The 18437-nt window shown below is 38.7% G+C and overlaps 1 protein-coding gene across 2 annotated transcripts in view; it reads left to right on the top strand.

Moving 5' to 3' along the window:
• LOC124622146 overlaps positions 1–18437 on the top strand; it is a 184474-nt gene that overhangs the window by 109242 nt on the left and 56795 nt on the right. For both annotated transcript variants that reach the window (XM_047147779.1, XM_047147780.1), the window contains 2 exons: positions 2004–2176; positions 13578–13725. In XM_047147779.1, the coding sequence (XP_047003735.1) occupies positions 2004–2176; positions 13578–13725 (321 nt within the window). The remainder of the gene's footprint in view (positions 1–2003; positions 2177–13577; positions 13726–18437) is intronic.

Genomic DNA, 18437 nt, shown 5'->3' with positions numbered 1-18437 from the left:
AACAGCTACTATTACCCTACATTAATTTTGGATGGAATTAAATTAGTCCTTCACTTTAAATTTCATGGCAGATGAAAACTGTGTGCCAGACTGAGACTTAGAACTCACAACATTTGCATTTCGCTGGCTACTGCTCTGCCAGCTGAGCTACCCCAGCATGACTCACAATCTGTCCTCACAGCTTTACTTCCACCAGTATCTCATCTCCTACTTCCAAACTTAAAAGAAGTTCTCCTGCATAACTTGCAGGACTAGCACTCCTGACAGAAAGGATACTGTGGAGACATGGCTTAGTCACAGCCCAGGAGATGTTTCCAGAATGAGTAGTATCTCAGTTGATTCAGCACTTGCCCGCGAAAGGCAAAGGTCCCAAGTTCGAGTCTTGGTCTGACACACAGTTTTAATCTACCATGAAGTTTCATAACAAACACACTCCACTGGGGAGTGAAATTCATTCTGAAAACATCGCCCAAGCTGTGGCTAAGTCATGTCTCTGCAATATCTTTTCTTCCAGGAGTGCTTGTTCTGCTGGCTATGCAGGAGAACTCCTCTGAAGTTTGGAAGGTAAGAAACGAGGTACTGGCAGAAGTAAAGCTGTGAGAAAGGATCATTGGTTGTGTGTGAGTAGCTCAGTTGGTAGAACACTTTCCCATAAAAAGCAAAGGTTTTTGGTTTCAGTCTTGGTTTGGCACACAGTTTTATACTGCCACAGAGTTTCATGTCAGAGCACACTCCACAGCAGAGTGAAAATTCATTCTGGTCCTTCACCTGCCTACAGTTGTGGTAGTTCCACGTGACAGTTTTTAATATTTTACACAGATTACTCTTTTTCATCTCCTGTTTAAAACTATTAATTTGTATATGGGTATTTTACAATTGTTGTCATCTGTTTGCAAATCTTTGAACAGGAATTATATTAAAATAATTTATATTCTCTATTAGTGCATTAAATATCATTTAACAATAACTGGTGCAAGTTGAAAGTAAAGATGTACCTATAAATATGTGTAATGGAATTATAGCCTGTTGGCTCGTATACTAGTTTCATGTATCATATACTACATTATATGAGTCTCATCTGTTATATTATGGTGTATTGCAAATATTATGTGTATCTCACAAGGGAACCTCCCCATCGCAGCCCCCCAGATTTAGTTATAAGTTAGCTCAGTGGATAGGCCTTGAAAAACTGAACACAGATCAACCGAGAAAACGGGAAGAAGTTGTGTGGAACTATGAAGAAAATAAGCAAAATATACAAACTGAGTAGTCCATGTGCAAGATAGGCAACATCAAGTACAATGTGAGCTCCAAAACACCGTGGTTCCGTGGTTAGCGTGAGCAGCTGCGGAATGAGAGGTCCTTGGTTCAAGTCTTCCTTTGAGTGAAAAGTTTAATTTTTTATTTTTAGACAATTATTATCTGTCATGTGGCGCACATGCCGTCACCAGTGTCGTATAGAATATATCAGATGTGTTTTCCTGTGGAGGAATCGGTTGACCTATGACCTTGCGATCAAATGTCTTCGGTTCCCATTGGAGAGGCACGCCCTTTCGTCTACTAATCGCACGGTTTTGCGGTGCGGTCGCAAAACACAGACACTAAACTTATTACAGTGAACAGAGACATCAATGAACGAACGGACACATCATAACTTTGCGAAAATAAAGAAAGTAAAATTTTCACTCGAGGGAAGACTTGAACCACAGACCTCCCGGTCTGCAGCTGATCACGCTAACCATGGGACCACGGGGCTCCTGAGCTCACACAGTCCATGATGTTGCCTATCTTGCGCATGGATTACTCAGCTTGTATATTTTGCTTATTTTTTTCATAGTTCCACACAACTTCTTCCTGTTTTCTTGATTGATCTGTGTTCAGTTTTTCAAGGCCTATCCACTGTGCCAACTTATAACTAAATCTGAGGGGGGTGCGATGGGGAGGTTCCCTTGTCAGTAATATAGTTCACATTAAATTGAATCTTACATTATTACTTTTTTCAGGTTCCCCTTCAGAAAAACAGTTTTGTAATGTGGAATATTTATTTCCATATCCTCCTTTACTCAATATTCCTTCACGCAGATTAAAATCAGTGTGCCCTGACAAAACAGTAAACTTAATGGCATCTGAATATCCATCACTGATTCATCTCCACTTACGGCCACCAGCAGCTGAGGTAAGGTTCTGTACAATAACCATTGGTATGACAGTGCAATTAGTAGCCCACATTAGTGTGTCCACAGATGTAGAATATTTTGTGACCCATTGCCTAAGTCTCCTAACCATATCTGTGCTTATGTAGAAGCAATAACAAAATTTGCTTGTCACTATTTCATTATTCACAGTTTTTTCTAGCACTCATTTAGAACTGTATATCCATATTATTGCAGCATGTTTGAACTGATGTAGAAACTGCATGCTGTTTTGTAGTGCTAAGTAGTATCGTCTCATAATAGTAGAGGATAACAGCAAAAGTCAATGACACCATGTTGGTTTTTGGTTTGTGACCATTACTGAAACTGTCAGGGCATTAGCAACACTAATAATTGTGTAATACATGCACAAATAATTCCAGACCTATAGGGTCCATTGAATTCTAAGAAAGTTGAATTAAATACAAAGAATGGGAGCAAGAATTTTATGCACATATTATGATGTTAGGTGTTTTGAAACGTCACAAGGTCAAGTGTGCATGGTTTGGCTTCATACATGAGCTATCAAAGTATTGCTCAGCATAATTAAAGTTATTAGAATTAAAAATAAATGTTATGGTTTCCAGGACCCCAGTGACCAATAGTCTTAACATAATGTAGACCTGTATCTGAAATCAATGAGTTGCCTGTGATAAGGGAATTCAAACTGATGGAAGATGATGATGATGATGATGATGATAACAACAATAATAAGCTGTGAGGACAGCGTGTGAGTCGTGCTTTGGTAGCTCAGTTGGTAGAGCACTTGCCCGCGAATGGCAAAGGTCCCGAGTTCAAGTCTCGGTCTGGCACACAGTTTTAATCTGATACTAAAATTTAGACTTTCACGGCTGGAAATGTCATGTCCATTATGATTATCCGGGCTGTTATGCCATGGTCGGTTGATGAATTTTATTTCAATTCCCAATGTTTCGTCCCCGTCAGCAGGAGACATCTTCATAGGGGTCTGTAGTTTGATGGAATGCCCAACACACCCACTAGCTTGCTACTGACTGCTGCTAAATTCCATGTCCACGCACTCCTGCGCCGCGGCGTTACATCACGTGTTTTGAAAACGTCAGTGCAATTGGCCGCTGTCTGCTGCCGTCGATCGCCGTTGCCACCACCCAGTAGTGGCCGGGTAGTACACATCTTCTTTAACACTGGCATCCATATACTGTTTAATTTCACGTCTGTGTTGAAGAAGATGTGTACCACCCGTCCACTACTGGGTGGTGGCAACGGCGATCGAAGGCAGCGGACAGAGGCCAATTGCACTGACATTTTCAAAACATGTGACATCACGCCGCGGTGCGGGAGCGCGTGGACATGGAATTTAGCGGGAGTCAGTAGTGAGCCAGTGGTTGTGTTGGACCTTCCATCGAAATACAGACCCCCTTGAAGATGTGTCCCGCAGATGGGGACGAAACGTTGGGAATTGAGACAAAATTCATTAACCGACCATGGCATAAGCCTGGTTAATCATAATGGATGTGACAGTTTTAATCTGCCAGGAAGTTTCATATCAGTACACACTCTGCTGCAGAGTGAAAATCTCGTTCTGGAAACAATAATAATAATAGTAGTAACCTGTGAAGCAGATACTAAAGCAAAACACTGAAGTGGAGATAAAGGCTGGGTGGGTATTTTTTGAAAGATGGTTTTGTAAAGGTACTGGTGGGGTGGCTTATTAGAGAAACGGTTGTTAAGTATTAACAAGAATCACCCAACAAGGACACTGTTTCCCATAACTAGAACAGAATTTAATACAAATCTCAGAATCTGAAAGCAGTTGCAACCATTTGCATGCAGTGTGGTCATGTGACACACAGTGGAATAGTTCTGCAGTCTCAACCCCAAATGCTTTTCTCAGTATAGCAGAACTACTGGTGGCTTCAGTGCTTTTTGTGTACATTCTGCAAGAGACCATCATTTGAATCTCCATCAACACAAGTTTCAATTATTGAAACAAAATTTTATGCATAATCCCAGAAAATTAGTTTATGAAACACTCATCTTGGAATTGGGAGGGTGGGAAAAGGGAGAGTACATGTAATAAAATTACAATGCAGTGTGGAATAGAACTGAAACTAAAAATTGTTCAAAACTATTTCTGGCTACAGAATGACAAAATATTCAAAGATTTTCACTGAATTACAAACACATTGGATAGTTCAACATTAGAGGAACAATTTAATTAAATCACTAAAGTGCAAACTACGAAAATAAGTATAATCCAGTTAAGACAATATTTATGGAAGGGAAAAGATTGCTACTCACTCATGTTTCAGTTGAATTATTTCTGTATGTGTGCACTAAAAAAAAAAAAAAAAAAAAAAAAAAAAAAAATCACTTCACTTTTTCCTAATATTTCATTATATGTCGAAATATAATTTTATCAAAAGCAATTTAATCACAGATTTTACCTACTTCATGTCCAACCAAAGAGAGAAAAACTAGGGGTTTGGGGTGGGGAGGGGGAGGGGGAGGTATAGGGAGTGGGATAGGGGGAGGAGGAGGAGGATTGAATGTCTGCAGCAGGTTTGTATGTTTTCACAGATAAACTATGAATCTCATCATCCTGGTGTAAGACAGTAATCATTTCTTAGATGGCTCAAAATTTAACTAGTGCTACAAATTCTATCTCTGGTTGGCACGTAAGTACTCCTCTTCAGCCACAGCTTTTACACATAAAAGTTTTACCAAACAGTTCTGCTAGGTGGCAATAGCATTGTTTTCTCACTGGTACCCACTCGTGGTTGAATTGTGGAGTGGTGGGCATTAATTGTCCCTCCCCTAACTTCTGTGTAGCCTAAACAATGGAACATCAATTTTTCACTAATAATGTTTTATCTAAATGGAACAGGCACTGAAGCAGCTTTGATGTCCATGGTGTTGTAGTGTGTGCAGCATGTTGAGCAACTTGATCAAGTTTGCATTAGCTACAGTTTGGCAGTGGTAATTAATATATGTAGTTGGCTGAATACGAACCATAACAATATAGAACACTGCACTGTAACTGTAAAACAATGGGTGTATAGTGTGACTACATTCTTTTGCCCCTCGACCCTCAATAAGATTGAAAATGATTCGTATTAGACTGCAGTGGAAGGTTGAGTTTGTATGTGCACTTGGATCATCTACAGGAATAGATAATGGGATACTGCTTTGGATGGTAGGATTTTGGATAGGATGTCCTCCATCTCGTGTTGCAATGATAGAGAGTCACAGCACTATTGAAACATGTTGAGTTTTTCAGTCACTATTGGAAGAACTGATGAATATAACTGATAGTCTTACAGACCTATGCAACGAAGACCAAATTGAATAATACTGGAAAATAGAATAATGACATCGTGAACATCATAGTTGCAGAAGACACAGTAAAGATAGTAAAGAAGTGTGGTACTTAGGGTGCAAGTCTACACACAAAATCTCCAGGGTAAAGTACCCATCAGAACCTCACTGGCACAAGAGAAGACGACTCTTATCATTGTAGAAATTTACTGATATCAAACATTTGCACGTAATTAAGGAAAGAGTTTGTGAAACTTTACATCATTTGAATTCCATTTTATGTCATTTAAATGTTTAATAGGGGCCACTCAGGACAATATTGCCATCAGGATTAATTAAACTGGCATTCTATGGATGAGAGTGTGGAATGTTAGATCCATTAATTGGACAGGAAGCTTAGAAAATCTAAAAAGGGAAATGTTGCTACTCACCATATAGTGGAGATGTTGCATAGCAAACAGTTACAACAAAAACACTAGGCCTGACTGCGAATTACTGTGCATGATGAGAGAAGAAATCTGGTTTGTTCAAGTTATGGAGGAGACTGGGGAGGGAGAGGGAGGGATAGCAGGATAGGGGTGTGGCACAGTAAAGTGCTGCTTGTGGCAGCATACAGTCAGGGATGAGGAGTGGAGAGGATGGGGCAGCCAGGAGGTGGGTAGAGGGTGGGCTGAGGGAGTGTGGGGGAGGGGGGGGGGGGGGGAGAGGAGAGAAGTAAAAGGACTGTGTGAGGCTATTGGCGAAATACAAGGCTGTGTAGTGCTGGAGTGGATGAAGAATAGTTACTAACAAAGGCTGAGGCCAGGGGGGTTATGGGAATATAGGATATATTGCAGGGAGGATTTCCACATGCACAATTCAGGAAAGCTGGTGGCTAATTGAGGGAGACAAAAATTTAATAGTGATGTGGGACTGGAATTTGATAGTAGGAGGATGGAGATCAGAAAAAAATAGTAGGTGAATATGGAATGAGGGAAAGGACTGAAAGAGAAAGCCAACTGCTAGAATTTTGCACAGAGCATAATGTAGTCATTGCTAACATGTGGCTTAAGAATTGTGAAAGAAGGTTGTACATGTGCAAGAGACCTGGAGACACCAGAAAGTTTCAGGTTCAGTATGTAATGTTAAGACAGAGATTTCGGAATCAGATTTTAAATTATAAGACATTTCCAGGGGCAGATGTGATCTCTCACCAGAATTTGTTGGTTATGAAGTGTAGATTAAAACTGAAGAAATTGCAAAAAGATAGTAAATTAAGGAAATGGCACCTGGATAATTTGAAAGAACCATAGGTTGTTGAGAGTTTCAGAGGGAGAATTAGGCAACAATTGACAAGAACAGGGGAAAGAAATACAGTAACAGATAAATGGATAGCTTTGAGAGATGAAATAGTGAAGACAGCAAAGGTTCAGATAGGTAAAAAAGACGAGGCCTAATAGAAATCCATTAATAACACAAGAGATATTAAATTTAATTGATGAAAGGAGAAAATATAAAAATGCAGTAAATCAAGCAGGTGAAAGGGAATACAAACAACTAAAAAAATGAGATTTACAGGAAGTTCAAAATGGCTAAGCAGGAATGGCTAGAGCTGAAATGTAAGGAATTAGAAGTATATATCACTAGCGGAAAGATATATACCATCTACAGGAAAATTAAATAGGTGTTTGGAGAAAAGAGAAGCAACTGTACGAATATCAAGAGTTCAGATAGAAAACCAGTGCTAAGCAAAGAAGGGAAAGCTGAAAGGTGGAAGGAGTACATAGAGTGTCTACACAAGGGAGATGTACTTGAGAGCTGTATTATAGAAATGGAAGAGGATGTAGATGAAGATGAGATGGGAGATAGGATACTGCGAGGAGTATTTGACAGAGCATTGAATGACCTGTGTTGAAACAAGGCTCTGGGAGTAGACAACATTCCGTCAGAATTACTGATAACCTTGAGTGAACCAGCCATGTCAAAACTGTTCCATCTGGTGTGCAAGATGTGCAAGATGTGTGAGACAGAGCAAAATACCCTCAGACCTCAAGAAGAATATAATAATTCCAATTCCAAAGAAAACAAATGCTGATAGGTGTGAATATAACCAAATTGGCACTTTAATAAATCATGGTTAGTTGACTGGTTGAACGATACAGGAGAAGAAAATTAGCACATTAATCATTAATCAACCGTTATCTTTTCTATCGTGTTATCACTGGGCATTATGGTATGAGTTTTTCTTTTATCTCCTCCAGATGGCCACTTAGTATTTGATCTTGTTGTTTCTCTCCTGTATTGTACTTTTAATGTTGCAAAAAATATTGTAGAAGCAAAATTTATAACTTCTTTGGGAGGGTGTCAGTGATTTATTATCTCTTGAGTGCAAGATGTGAAGTATTTCAATATATCAAGCACATTAATAAGTAAATGGGATAAAGTGTAAAGAGTTTAAGAGTATGAGGAAATTCCAGGAAGTAACAGTGACTTGGCTTCAGTAATTTAAAGAAACATATTTTATTAACAGAAAATATGTCATCAAATTTAAAGCTACAGTGGAGACTCGATCATCTGAGCCTCAGTTACATGGATTTGTGGGTATCCAAATTGTCAACTGTGAGCAAATATTTTTGTAGTCTTATCTGTGGTGCTAGGAAATGTCATGCTGGCAAAACATGCCCTGCACCCCACACGATCTCTGCCCCACACGTTTCATTATTGTCTGAGTTAGACAGTACATGTTTCTTCATTGTGTCTATCCTTCTCATTCCGTACAGTAAATCTCCCCTGACCTATGGTTCTGGGTGACTTTCCCAAAAGCTACCCCTTTTCTTAGACTTCTCCAGTCCTTTTCCTTCACCCCTCTTCCTTCCTCTTCAGCCACCGGCTCCAAAAGCTTGCCACTTACAACCATCTTCTATGTGTGTGTTCTGCTGCCTCTTGGTGAGTAGATTTTTTATCTACCTAATCAAATAATTTTGTCATTATTTTGTGAGTTACAGTTGCCAGTCATTATGCCGCTGCAAAGTGTTGTGTCTGTGCTTAAAAATGTCAAAATAGCAAGAGGATGCTGTTATTGATTAATTGATTCATTAAAAAAAGGAGAAACTGGTCATAAGTTAGCTGATATGAATAGTGTAGGTACTTCTTCTATAATCAGTCCTGCAAACTTGATAGTGAAGACAGGAGTGAACACCAAAGAGTGATGAAGAAACTGAAAAGTGAACTTTTGGAAGAAGCTTCGTATTGTTGGTTTTTACAGATATGATCATTGCGCAACCAATATCTGGTCCTATGACCTGTGAAAAGACATTACAGTTAAATAAAAAATAGATGGTGATGAATCATTTTTGCATGTAACATTTGGCTGTACAGATTTGAATCTCTTCATGGAATTTGTGAGTGGGAAATACAAGTGAAAAAATGTCAGTTGATGTAAATGCGGCAAATTTTTTTAGTGGTGGTTTTAAAAAATAACTAGATGATAACTATGACCTGGACTTTCTTTACAATGCTGGTGATACTGGATTAAATTGGAAATAATTACCATCAAAATCTTTTTCTTCTCGGCAAAAGAGTTCAACTCCAGCATATAAAACTTGTAAAGAGCAAGTAGCAATATCAGTTTGCGCAATTGCTACCGGGATCCATAAAATGCCTTTGCTGCTTATTGGAAAATCAAAAATTGTCAGATTCTTTTAAAATATCAGTGTTCCATTAAGTAATAAAAGCCAGAAAAGAGCAGGGGCGAACTCTGAAAATTCATTGATTGGTATGGCAACATTTTTAACCCCGAAGAAAAGAAAAAAGGGTGAATAATGTGCCAACCCATCCTTTAGCTGAACTGTTAGAGGGAGAGAATGGGATGTTTCCAGTAAAACTTTTATCTCCTAATGTGACACCCATGCTTATACCAGTGGATCAAAGTGATTCTGAAACATTTAAACTACTTTACAAAAAACAACTTTTATGTAGATTGTTATCTGTTGATAAAGATAATGTAGAAGTTGTTTTCTCATTGTTCAAGGAGATGAATTGAAAAGGATTGTTGTTACATGGCTGTAGATGTGTGGGATTTGACTGAAAGGAAGACTGTGAACAGAGGTTGGAATAGAACACTAAAACAGAAGTACAAAAATTTAGTTACTGAATGTATGATTCTGTTTCGGAGGATATAAATGAGCCAATGACAATCATACAGATCTGCCGCAAATGAAATGCCAATGAAATGAAAGAGCAGATCACTTGTGACAGTAATGATCAGTGTTTTCTGGTCATCTCGGATGATGAAATTGTTGAAAATATATTGCAGGCAAAAAAACAGCAAGAAATGCAAGATGATGTTACAGAAGATAATTAGATGCAGAAAATAATGTAGGATCAGCTCATGCAGAAGCATTTCAAGACCTGGAAACAGTTTTCAAATGGCTCGAAAAAGAGAGTGTGATCATGAGTTTATTACAGTTAAAACGAATTCATGGTGTAGCAGCAATGAACAGAAGAAATTATTTACATAAAATGACAATTACCAAATATTTTAAACAAAATTAAACTACAGTGATTGTCCTATGTGACTTTTGTGAGGTATTTCATGAATGAGGTTGCAGTATTTTAATTTTAAGAAAATATGGACATAAATACTAAAATGTGTCTAATCTCTTAATTCCAACTCCAAAGAATGCAGTTGCTGACAAGTGTGAAAATTACCAAACTATCGGTTTAATAAGTCATGGTTGCAAAATACTAACATGAATTCTTTACAGAAGAATGGAATAACTGGTAGAATCCGACCTCAGGGAAGATCAGTCTGGATTCAGAGAAATGTAGGAACACAAGAGGAAATACTGACCCTACAACTTATCTTAGAAGATAGGTCAAGGAAAGGTAATCTTATGCTTATGGCATTTGTAGACGTAGAGAAAGATTTTGACAGTGTTGACTGGAGTACACTCTTTGAAATTGTGAAGGTAGCAAGCATAAAATACAGGGAGCAAAAGGCTGTTTACTACTTGTACAGAAACCAGACTGCAGTAATATGAGTCAAAGGGCATGAAAGGGAAGCAGTGGTTGAGAAGGGAGTGAGACAGGGTTGTAGCCTATCCCTGATGATGTTCAATTTGTGCATTGAACAAGCAGTAAAGGAGATCAAAGAAAATTTGAAGTAGAAATTAAAATTAAAGGAAAAGAAATATAAACTTTGAGGTTTGCTGATGACATAGTAATTGCCAGAGACAGCAAAGGACTTGAAATAGCAGTTGAATGTAATGGACATTGCCTTGTAAGGAGGATAAAAGATGACCATCAATAAAAGCCAAACAAGGATAATGGAATGTAGTCAAATTAAATCGGACAATGCTATGGGAATTAGATTAGGAAACAAGATGCTTAAAGTAATAAGTGAGTTTTGCTATGTGGGCAGCAAAATGATGGCCAAGGTAGAGAGGATGTAGAATGTAGACAGGCAGTGGCAAGAAATGCATTTCTGAAGAAGAGAAATTTGTTAACATCAAATGTAGATTTAAGTTTTAGGAAGTCTTTTCTGAAAGTATTGGTACGGAGTGTAGCCACATATGGAAGTGAAACGTAGACAATAAACAGTTTATACAGAAAGACAATAGAAGCATTTGAAATGTGGTCCTACAGAAGAATGTTGAAGATTAGATGGGTAGGTCTTGTAACTAATGAGGAGTTACGGAATAGAATTGATGAGAAAAGAAGTTTGTGTTACAGCTTGACCGAAAGAAGGGATCGCTTGATAGGACACATTCTGAGACATCAGGTGATCACTAATTTGGTATTGGGGGGGGGGGGGGGGTAAAAATTGTAGAGGGAAACCAATAGATGAATACAGAAAGCAGATTCAGAAGGATGTAGGTTGGAGTATTTATTTGGAGGTGAAGAGGCTCACACAGGATGCAGTAGCATGGAGAGCTGCATCAAACCAGTATTCAGACTAATGGCTGCAAAAACAACAACAATCTTTTTGTTGTTGATTTTAATAAGTTTAATTTCTTTTTGTTGTTTTAAATATACACTTAACATTATTTATTAACTCTAAAAAAATAACCATATAACAATGTAGCTAAAGGATAGCCATATGCAGGTGACATAGGTTACCTTTCTATATTAATCATACAAGAATTGCTTTCCTTCATTCATTTAGTTATATGGATTTTTGATTGTGTGAATGACTGATGGCAACAATTAGTCTGGTTAATGTAGTCTCCAATGTACTTTATTTCTCTACATAATCACATTCATTATTGAAGTATTCGTTGTATCTGTCTGCAATCTTGTAGGAATCCCCACATCATAGTCAGCTACTACTACTCTTTTAAACCTGTGTCTATTACTTTTCAACGTATTTCCTACCCAAGAACTTTTTGTGCTTTGTGAAGGTGAAAATCACCAATGCAAGGTCTGCACTGTGAGGTGAATGATCAAAAATTTCCCATCCAGATAGATCCAGTGAGCTTCTGATTACCAAAGCATTTTGAGGATGGGCATTGTGATTAAGTAGCTCAATACTGGGATGCGGTACTTCATGCCTACAATTTTAAAATGCTCGCTGTAGTTTTCTTAAGGTGTCACAATATTGATCTGGATTTGTAACAACACTTTTTGATGTGAAATCCTCCAAGACAGCCCTCTTATGATGGCAAAAAACAATTGTCAGAAACTTTTTTGTTGACACAGTTTTTTCAGTTTTTGCAGCTTTTTAGTTGATGAAGGATGATGCCAGTTAAGCGTTTTGCACTTATTTGTGGGGTGTAGTGTACACCCATGTTTCAGCACAAAGTAATAGTTTGAACCAGAAAAGCATTTCCACATGTATGCTACTGCATAAAAAATGTCAGTACTGCAGCCATTTTACTGGGTGTACCAGAACTCCAACAACAAACTTTCAAAGGTTGTTTGGCAATACTTTGAGAGTTTTGATATAAGGGACCTATGGTCTTTGGGGATCATTACACAGTTATTACATTTCATTTTGTTTCTAGCAACAATTAGCTTTGTATCTCTGTTTCACTGAAAATATTGCACAACATTGCTCGTTTCTTTTCGTCCACAGAACCTCCTGTTGACAAGAGTAGTACCCATTTTACTCTTTGCATTGAAGTTTGCATTCAGTACTGCCCAGTTCTGTTGTGGGTTTGTGTTTCTGGCAGTTTTAGTTGTATGTTAACATTGGTACACAGCTGTATGGATATAGGTTTATTGATGAAGAGTTGGCCAGTATGCACCTCTTGTATGGGTTCACTGAATGCAGTGGAAGAGTGGGACCATGAAGCAATGTTGAGCTGTTCCTGCAGTGATAGCAATGACATCACAGTACACTGTCTTGTCTGAGGGCTTTTGTGTTACTCTGTGTTGTGTGTTATATGTTTTGGTTATGGCTTATTACAGGTTTCTTCAATGTTCTGAATGTATTTTCACAGAAACAAGGGTGGTTGCAATAACAAACCAAATATGCTGTTGGAGACTGTGAGTCCCTTGTACCAAAAGACTTGGAAGGAAGCACTGAACAACCTCTGAAAGTTTGTTGGTGGAGTTATGGTTCACTCTGTATTTGTTTTACATTGGTCTCTCAGTTGTCAGGGAACCCATCATCCAATAATTTTGCTGTAGCCACAATAGACAGACATAATTCCACTGAACACAAAATGAGAAATATATAGGAAAGAACTGTCATAACTTGTCTGCAGTTACGAGTTTGTCTTGTACGATTTCTTCACTTGGTTCTTCAAGTCATCTGTGATGTAAGACAGATGTCTAGGTCATGTTTCATCATGCAGTTTAGTTTTGCCTGTTGTTGAATGTTTCACATGTTTCTTTCATTAAATAACCAACAGGACTTTTTAACACGTAGTCCATTTTAAACAACTATAGGATGCATAACAAAAGCTTGTGTGGCTGATAATTTGACAACACTGAGAAAAGATGTTGAGAAAAGTGTTTGAACTTGGATAGAAGCAGTGGGAAAGCAAAACCGATCATTATTTCCTGGATTGCCATTGTATTTCGTTTTTTCATTAACTATCATTTGGTAGAATTTTTCTTTAACTATCATTGGTAGTGTACTTTGACACTTCTCTTTACTTCCAGGGGACTGAAGATATTGATCCAGCAGTATTAGATAATCTTGAAAGCATTATGTATACATTACCATGTAGCTCCTCATATATGAATGAAGTTACTACATTATTTTCTCCAAGCAACAAATTGCGCAAAGTGGCATTGAAGTATTTCCATGGTAAGACATCTAAGATTTATATTCATTAACATTGTTAACATCATCAGTCTTATCACTAAACATTTGACATCTACTGCTGGATAAGGGGCTCCTCTAGACTCTTTCATATATTATAATATTTAGATATTTGGATGCATGCTGCTTCTGCTGGTTTTGTAATGTTACCTACCTACTTTCCAATAGATTACCGTATAAATATTATATAATTTACTGTAATTCAGCAACAAACATCCATGGCCTACCTACCATAAACTCAGCTGGCTATGTAGTCAGGCTTGGTGATATAATGATAAAGTATGTACCTGGAAACTGAAAGCTCATGTGATTGCATCTCGGTCAGGCTACAGAATTTTTAATCTGCCTTTAACTTAGCACTCTTCTCTCAATGATGTAAACATCCATCAGTAACAACATGTGGTTTGGATTCTGCATTGAACTGTATGCCCCCTTTCCTTAGAAGTATTGCTGGGGTAGGTTATGGATGTGCCAGGTGCCATAGTGGCATCCAGTTGAGAGACTTGCACCAGACCACTTAGGTGCACAAAATTACCTGGCTAAATGTCCCACCCACCTCCACCTCATTCTCATTCTATCACAGTTACATCTCCAACTTCAATCTGTTCCCTGAGCCCTTTGTTTTCCTGTTTTTCTTAATAATTCTCAACACACTTCTCTTCATTGCTCACTTAGCAGTTCTCAGTGCCTCAGTCATTTTCATGAAAGTCCACATTTCACTCTTGTAACCCAGCACCTGTGATACACACTTACCCAAAGTTACCATTTCAGACAGTTTGGAATCTTCATTTTAATAGCTCAATTTGGGTTACCAAAAGCACCCCCAACAGATTTTACACTTCTGTTTTCTTTCTTGTCCATCCAGATCTTTTTTTTTTTTTTTCCCCCCCCTCCTCCAGTTGACCTAAATACAAAAACTCATCAACTGGACTGTAACTTAGTTGTTAATATATACAGATTTATTTTTTATGTGATGATAGTAAAACTTGCTCTATTAAGATATTCCATTTGTTGGTGACATCTATCGACCCAAGAGGCAAGCAGTTCAATAAGCACTTTTTCCGCAGATAAAACTTACTTCTGCTTTGTATCTGAAGATAGCTTCATTTAATCATATACTCTTCTAGGTTTCAATCAGTTGCTGTGACAACACAGAACAATGTTGATGCTGTTTTGCATAATAATGTTTGAACCAGAGACCGGGTAGTTTCTGTGACAAATAACATGTGTCTCTCTGAACGTACGTCATAGGATTGAGAACTGCTGGGTTACCGTACGTAGGTCAGAGGGTCACTACACGGCAACGGAGGCTACTTCCAGTGTTGGTGACTTTGATGGGGCACGTGCAAGACTTTTTTTTTAAAATTCAGCAACTCTCCATCCAATCCAGTTAAAGATAGCTGTACTTAAGTATTAGCGTAAGATCCAAAGAGATGAAACTATTAGAACCTTAGTGATCAACAGCTTAAGTATTTGCAAGAAAGTAACAGAGTCTGGAGCACTCCTAAAGAGGAGTGGGACTCATATAATACTAGATACAGAAAGCTAGCTGAGACTTGAAATTGTTAACAGTGAGATTTTCAGGGAAAATGAGGCCTATATAAAAAATGAAGTGCAAATGTTGTTTTAATCAAAGTAGACAAGAAACTTAAATCCACAGAGATATAAATTGTAGCTGCGCCTGTGATTGATTGGGCAGGACCCAGTATTGGCAGTGTACATAAACTTATGATTGGGTCTTTCTCATGACAGCCACACTCACACCGATACATACTGCAAAATGATACTAAATACATTCCCTGAAAGCTACCTAGAATGGATAGTGTAGAATCCCATTTATGATGGGGATAGAGACTGTTGACCATCAGAACTGCAGCACCTTGAAAGTGGCATGCAGCAAACTCTAAACTGGTATAAATGCATTAAATGCTTTGATATGCAAATGTTATAATTTTAGTGCAAGTGCACAAAGCAAATAGGAGTAACTCCATCTATATTCTGTGTATAAGGAAACATCATACAGTAGGTCCTTCACTCACGAATTGTTTTGGAATGTTATTTGTTTGTGATTACATCATGTTGTCACTTGCTAACCAGCAAAAATCAGTGCATGCCAGAATTGAGACTGCTGTTTATCCTGCTTGTGTTGGTTGGGACCCCGTGACTATCACACAAATAGGGGATCTGTCGGTTCAGGAGGGCCATACCAAATGTCATACAGGATCTCAACAGTCCCGAGAGGCTAGACACTGCTCAGCTATGTAGGGTCGTACAGCTGTGTCTCATACCTTGAGCCTGGAAATGCACTTTTTTACACAGTACGACAAAGTCTGGAACGCCATAGATAGTTAGTATTGGGACTATTGTTGTGGCTTGCCTTGACACAGCAGCAGAAAGAGAGGTGCTCTGAAGTGATGCACATAGTAACAACACTGGGCACAGGAGTGGCACCATGTCATCTTTTGAGATGGGTCCAAGTTCTGCACACAGCTTCACAATGGACACATCTGTGTGTGGAGGCTACCAGGAAAATGAACATGCTAGATTGAATTCGTCGTCGTCATAAGGGCCTAGGACCTGTCATGGTGGTATGGGGTGCCACTGGAAACACAACATAATCATTTCTGATGATAAAATCTTCTCGGATAGTCAGTTGAGTGGTGACATTATCTTGTTTCAACATTTCAATGATTTTTGTACCCATCATCTTCAGGCAAATTGTCGGGTTGCTGTGTGCTGCATATCCCATGTAGCCACTGGAATGTTGACCGTAGGTGGGCCAATCACATATCTCTGGAAGAGAGAACTACGCCAGTGGTGGGGAAAAGACATCTGGTCTTGGTTTGGCATGAGACTGGAGCTCCATCACTCACCAGCCACTGCGATTGGTGAATTCTGGCCTAGAAATGAAACAGAGCCACTCAGATAGCAGAGTCACTTAGTGTGCTTCTTTCGGGATTCTGGGAGGTGAGACAGTCCCAGATGAAATCCACCTCACTTATTAACGACGAGGGCCTGGTGAGCTGGGCAGTGAGGGTGTGGTTTGTAAGCAGTTTCCCACATCCAAGTAAGTGAATACTGGCTGATACCCACATGCCGCCTCAGATACATGCTACGCAAACATTCAGAAACTGTTCTCGCACTTGAACTTGAGATGTACTGTAGACACAGGCACATGTGGTACACAGATTCTGTCATGGAGGATGTGGTGGGATCAGGAACGGCATTGAACCACCAACTAACATTCCCAAAATTCATAAAACAATGCCAACCCCATAGAGAAGCAGGATAAAGTGAGCTAGCAGAAGAAGAAGAAGAAGAAGAAGAAGAAGAAGAAGAAGTAGTAGTAGTAGTTGAAGCAGCTTCAAATGACGTAGTCGCATATCTGTGCTTCAAGCTCAGTTTGACTGGTATGCAGCCCAATTAGAGCTGTTGTTCCTGCAAGAGGCAGTGACTCTGTGTACTAAATTTTAGACCCCAGCTACTAGCACATCACCTGCAGATTTAATCAGGTATTCTTCCTGATATACTGATATACTATATATGTACAGTAATTAAAATTTTGTCATATTTTATCCTTCCTGATGGTGCAGTTTTAATGGCCAGCAGTGTATTGGCAATAAATTGACTTAGCTTCATTGTCAAGGTTCATGATGAAAATGGTTTCAGTGACCACGATGCAGTTGTAGTAACGATGATCAACAAAGTACAAAGGGCAACTAAATAAATAACAGAGATTAACATCTTCAGTAAACTGGATAAGGAGCCAGTAATACTATATCTCCGAGGAGGAACTTGAAACATATAGTTCTGGCCAATAGCATTTAGAGCAACTGTGACCTATGTTTAGAACAGCAGTTGACCAGGCACTAGACAGATGTATACCTAGTAGAACATATATTGGTTGTAGGAACTGTCAAAGTAGAAAAAGACAAAAAAAGTCTTCTGAAGAAATGCAACAACTGCATAATAGTTGTATAACAAAGCACCCTAGTATAGATTTGGAGATGCCAAGTGAAATACATTTGCCTGTTAAAATGGCAATATGTTAAGTCTTCAATGACTACCATAGCATAAACGTATAGAAAGCCATCTCGCAAAGCACCGAGAAATTCCGGTCACACGAAAAAGCTAACACTTGCACTGAAGTTAGTGTCCAAATACTTACACGTACCTCAGAAACTAGATCAAGAATAGTAGAAATGCTAAACCCTAATTTTGACTACTCTTTTACACATGAAAATCCGGAGTACTACTGCGAAAATGACTCATCGCCATCTTCGTTTCCCCTTTATCCAGCATCAGGGTGAGTTGGGACATTTCCCCCGTCTTTCCACCATTCTTCTTCTGTATCTGACTCATTCCAGTCCAGATACCTTCCTCTTGTCTTTATTGAGTCAGTCCATCTTGCTCCAGGCCTCCCTCTTGTCCTCAAATTTTGCCTCCATCTTTCATTTTGATGTTCTTCCATCTTCCATTCTGTTTACATGTCCAAACCATTTTGAGCTGTTCTTCTTGGTCTTCTCATCCAGATTTTCATCTCTAATTTCATTTCTACATTTTCATTTCTTGCTCTGTCTCTCCTCATTTTCCTTAATATACATCTTAGGAATTTCATTTCACTCTCTTCTCTTCTTGTCACTGTCCAGCTCTTCAATGCATATGTCAGTGTGAGTATAAAGTACATCTCGTACAGC

Source organism: Schistocerca americana, chromosome 7, assembly GCF_021461395.2.
Source record: "Schistocerca americana isolate TAMUIC-IGC-003095 chromosome 7, iqSchAmer2.1, whole genome shotgun sequence".
In the NCBI taxonomy this organism is placed as follows: Eukaryota; Metazoa; Arthropoda; class Insecta; order Orthoptera; family Acrididae; genus Schistocerca; species Schistocerca americana.
This window is presented reverse-complemented; position numbering and strand designations above follow the sequence as displayed.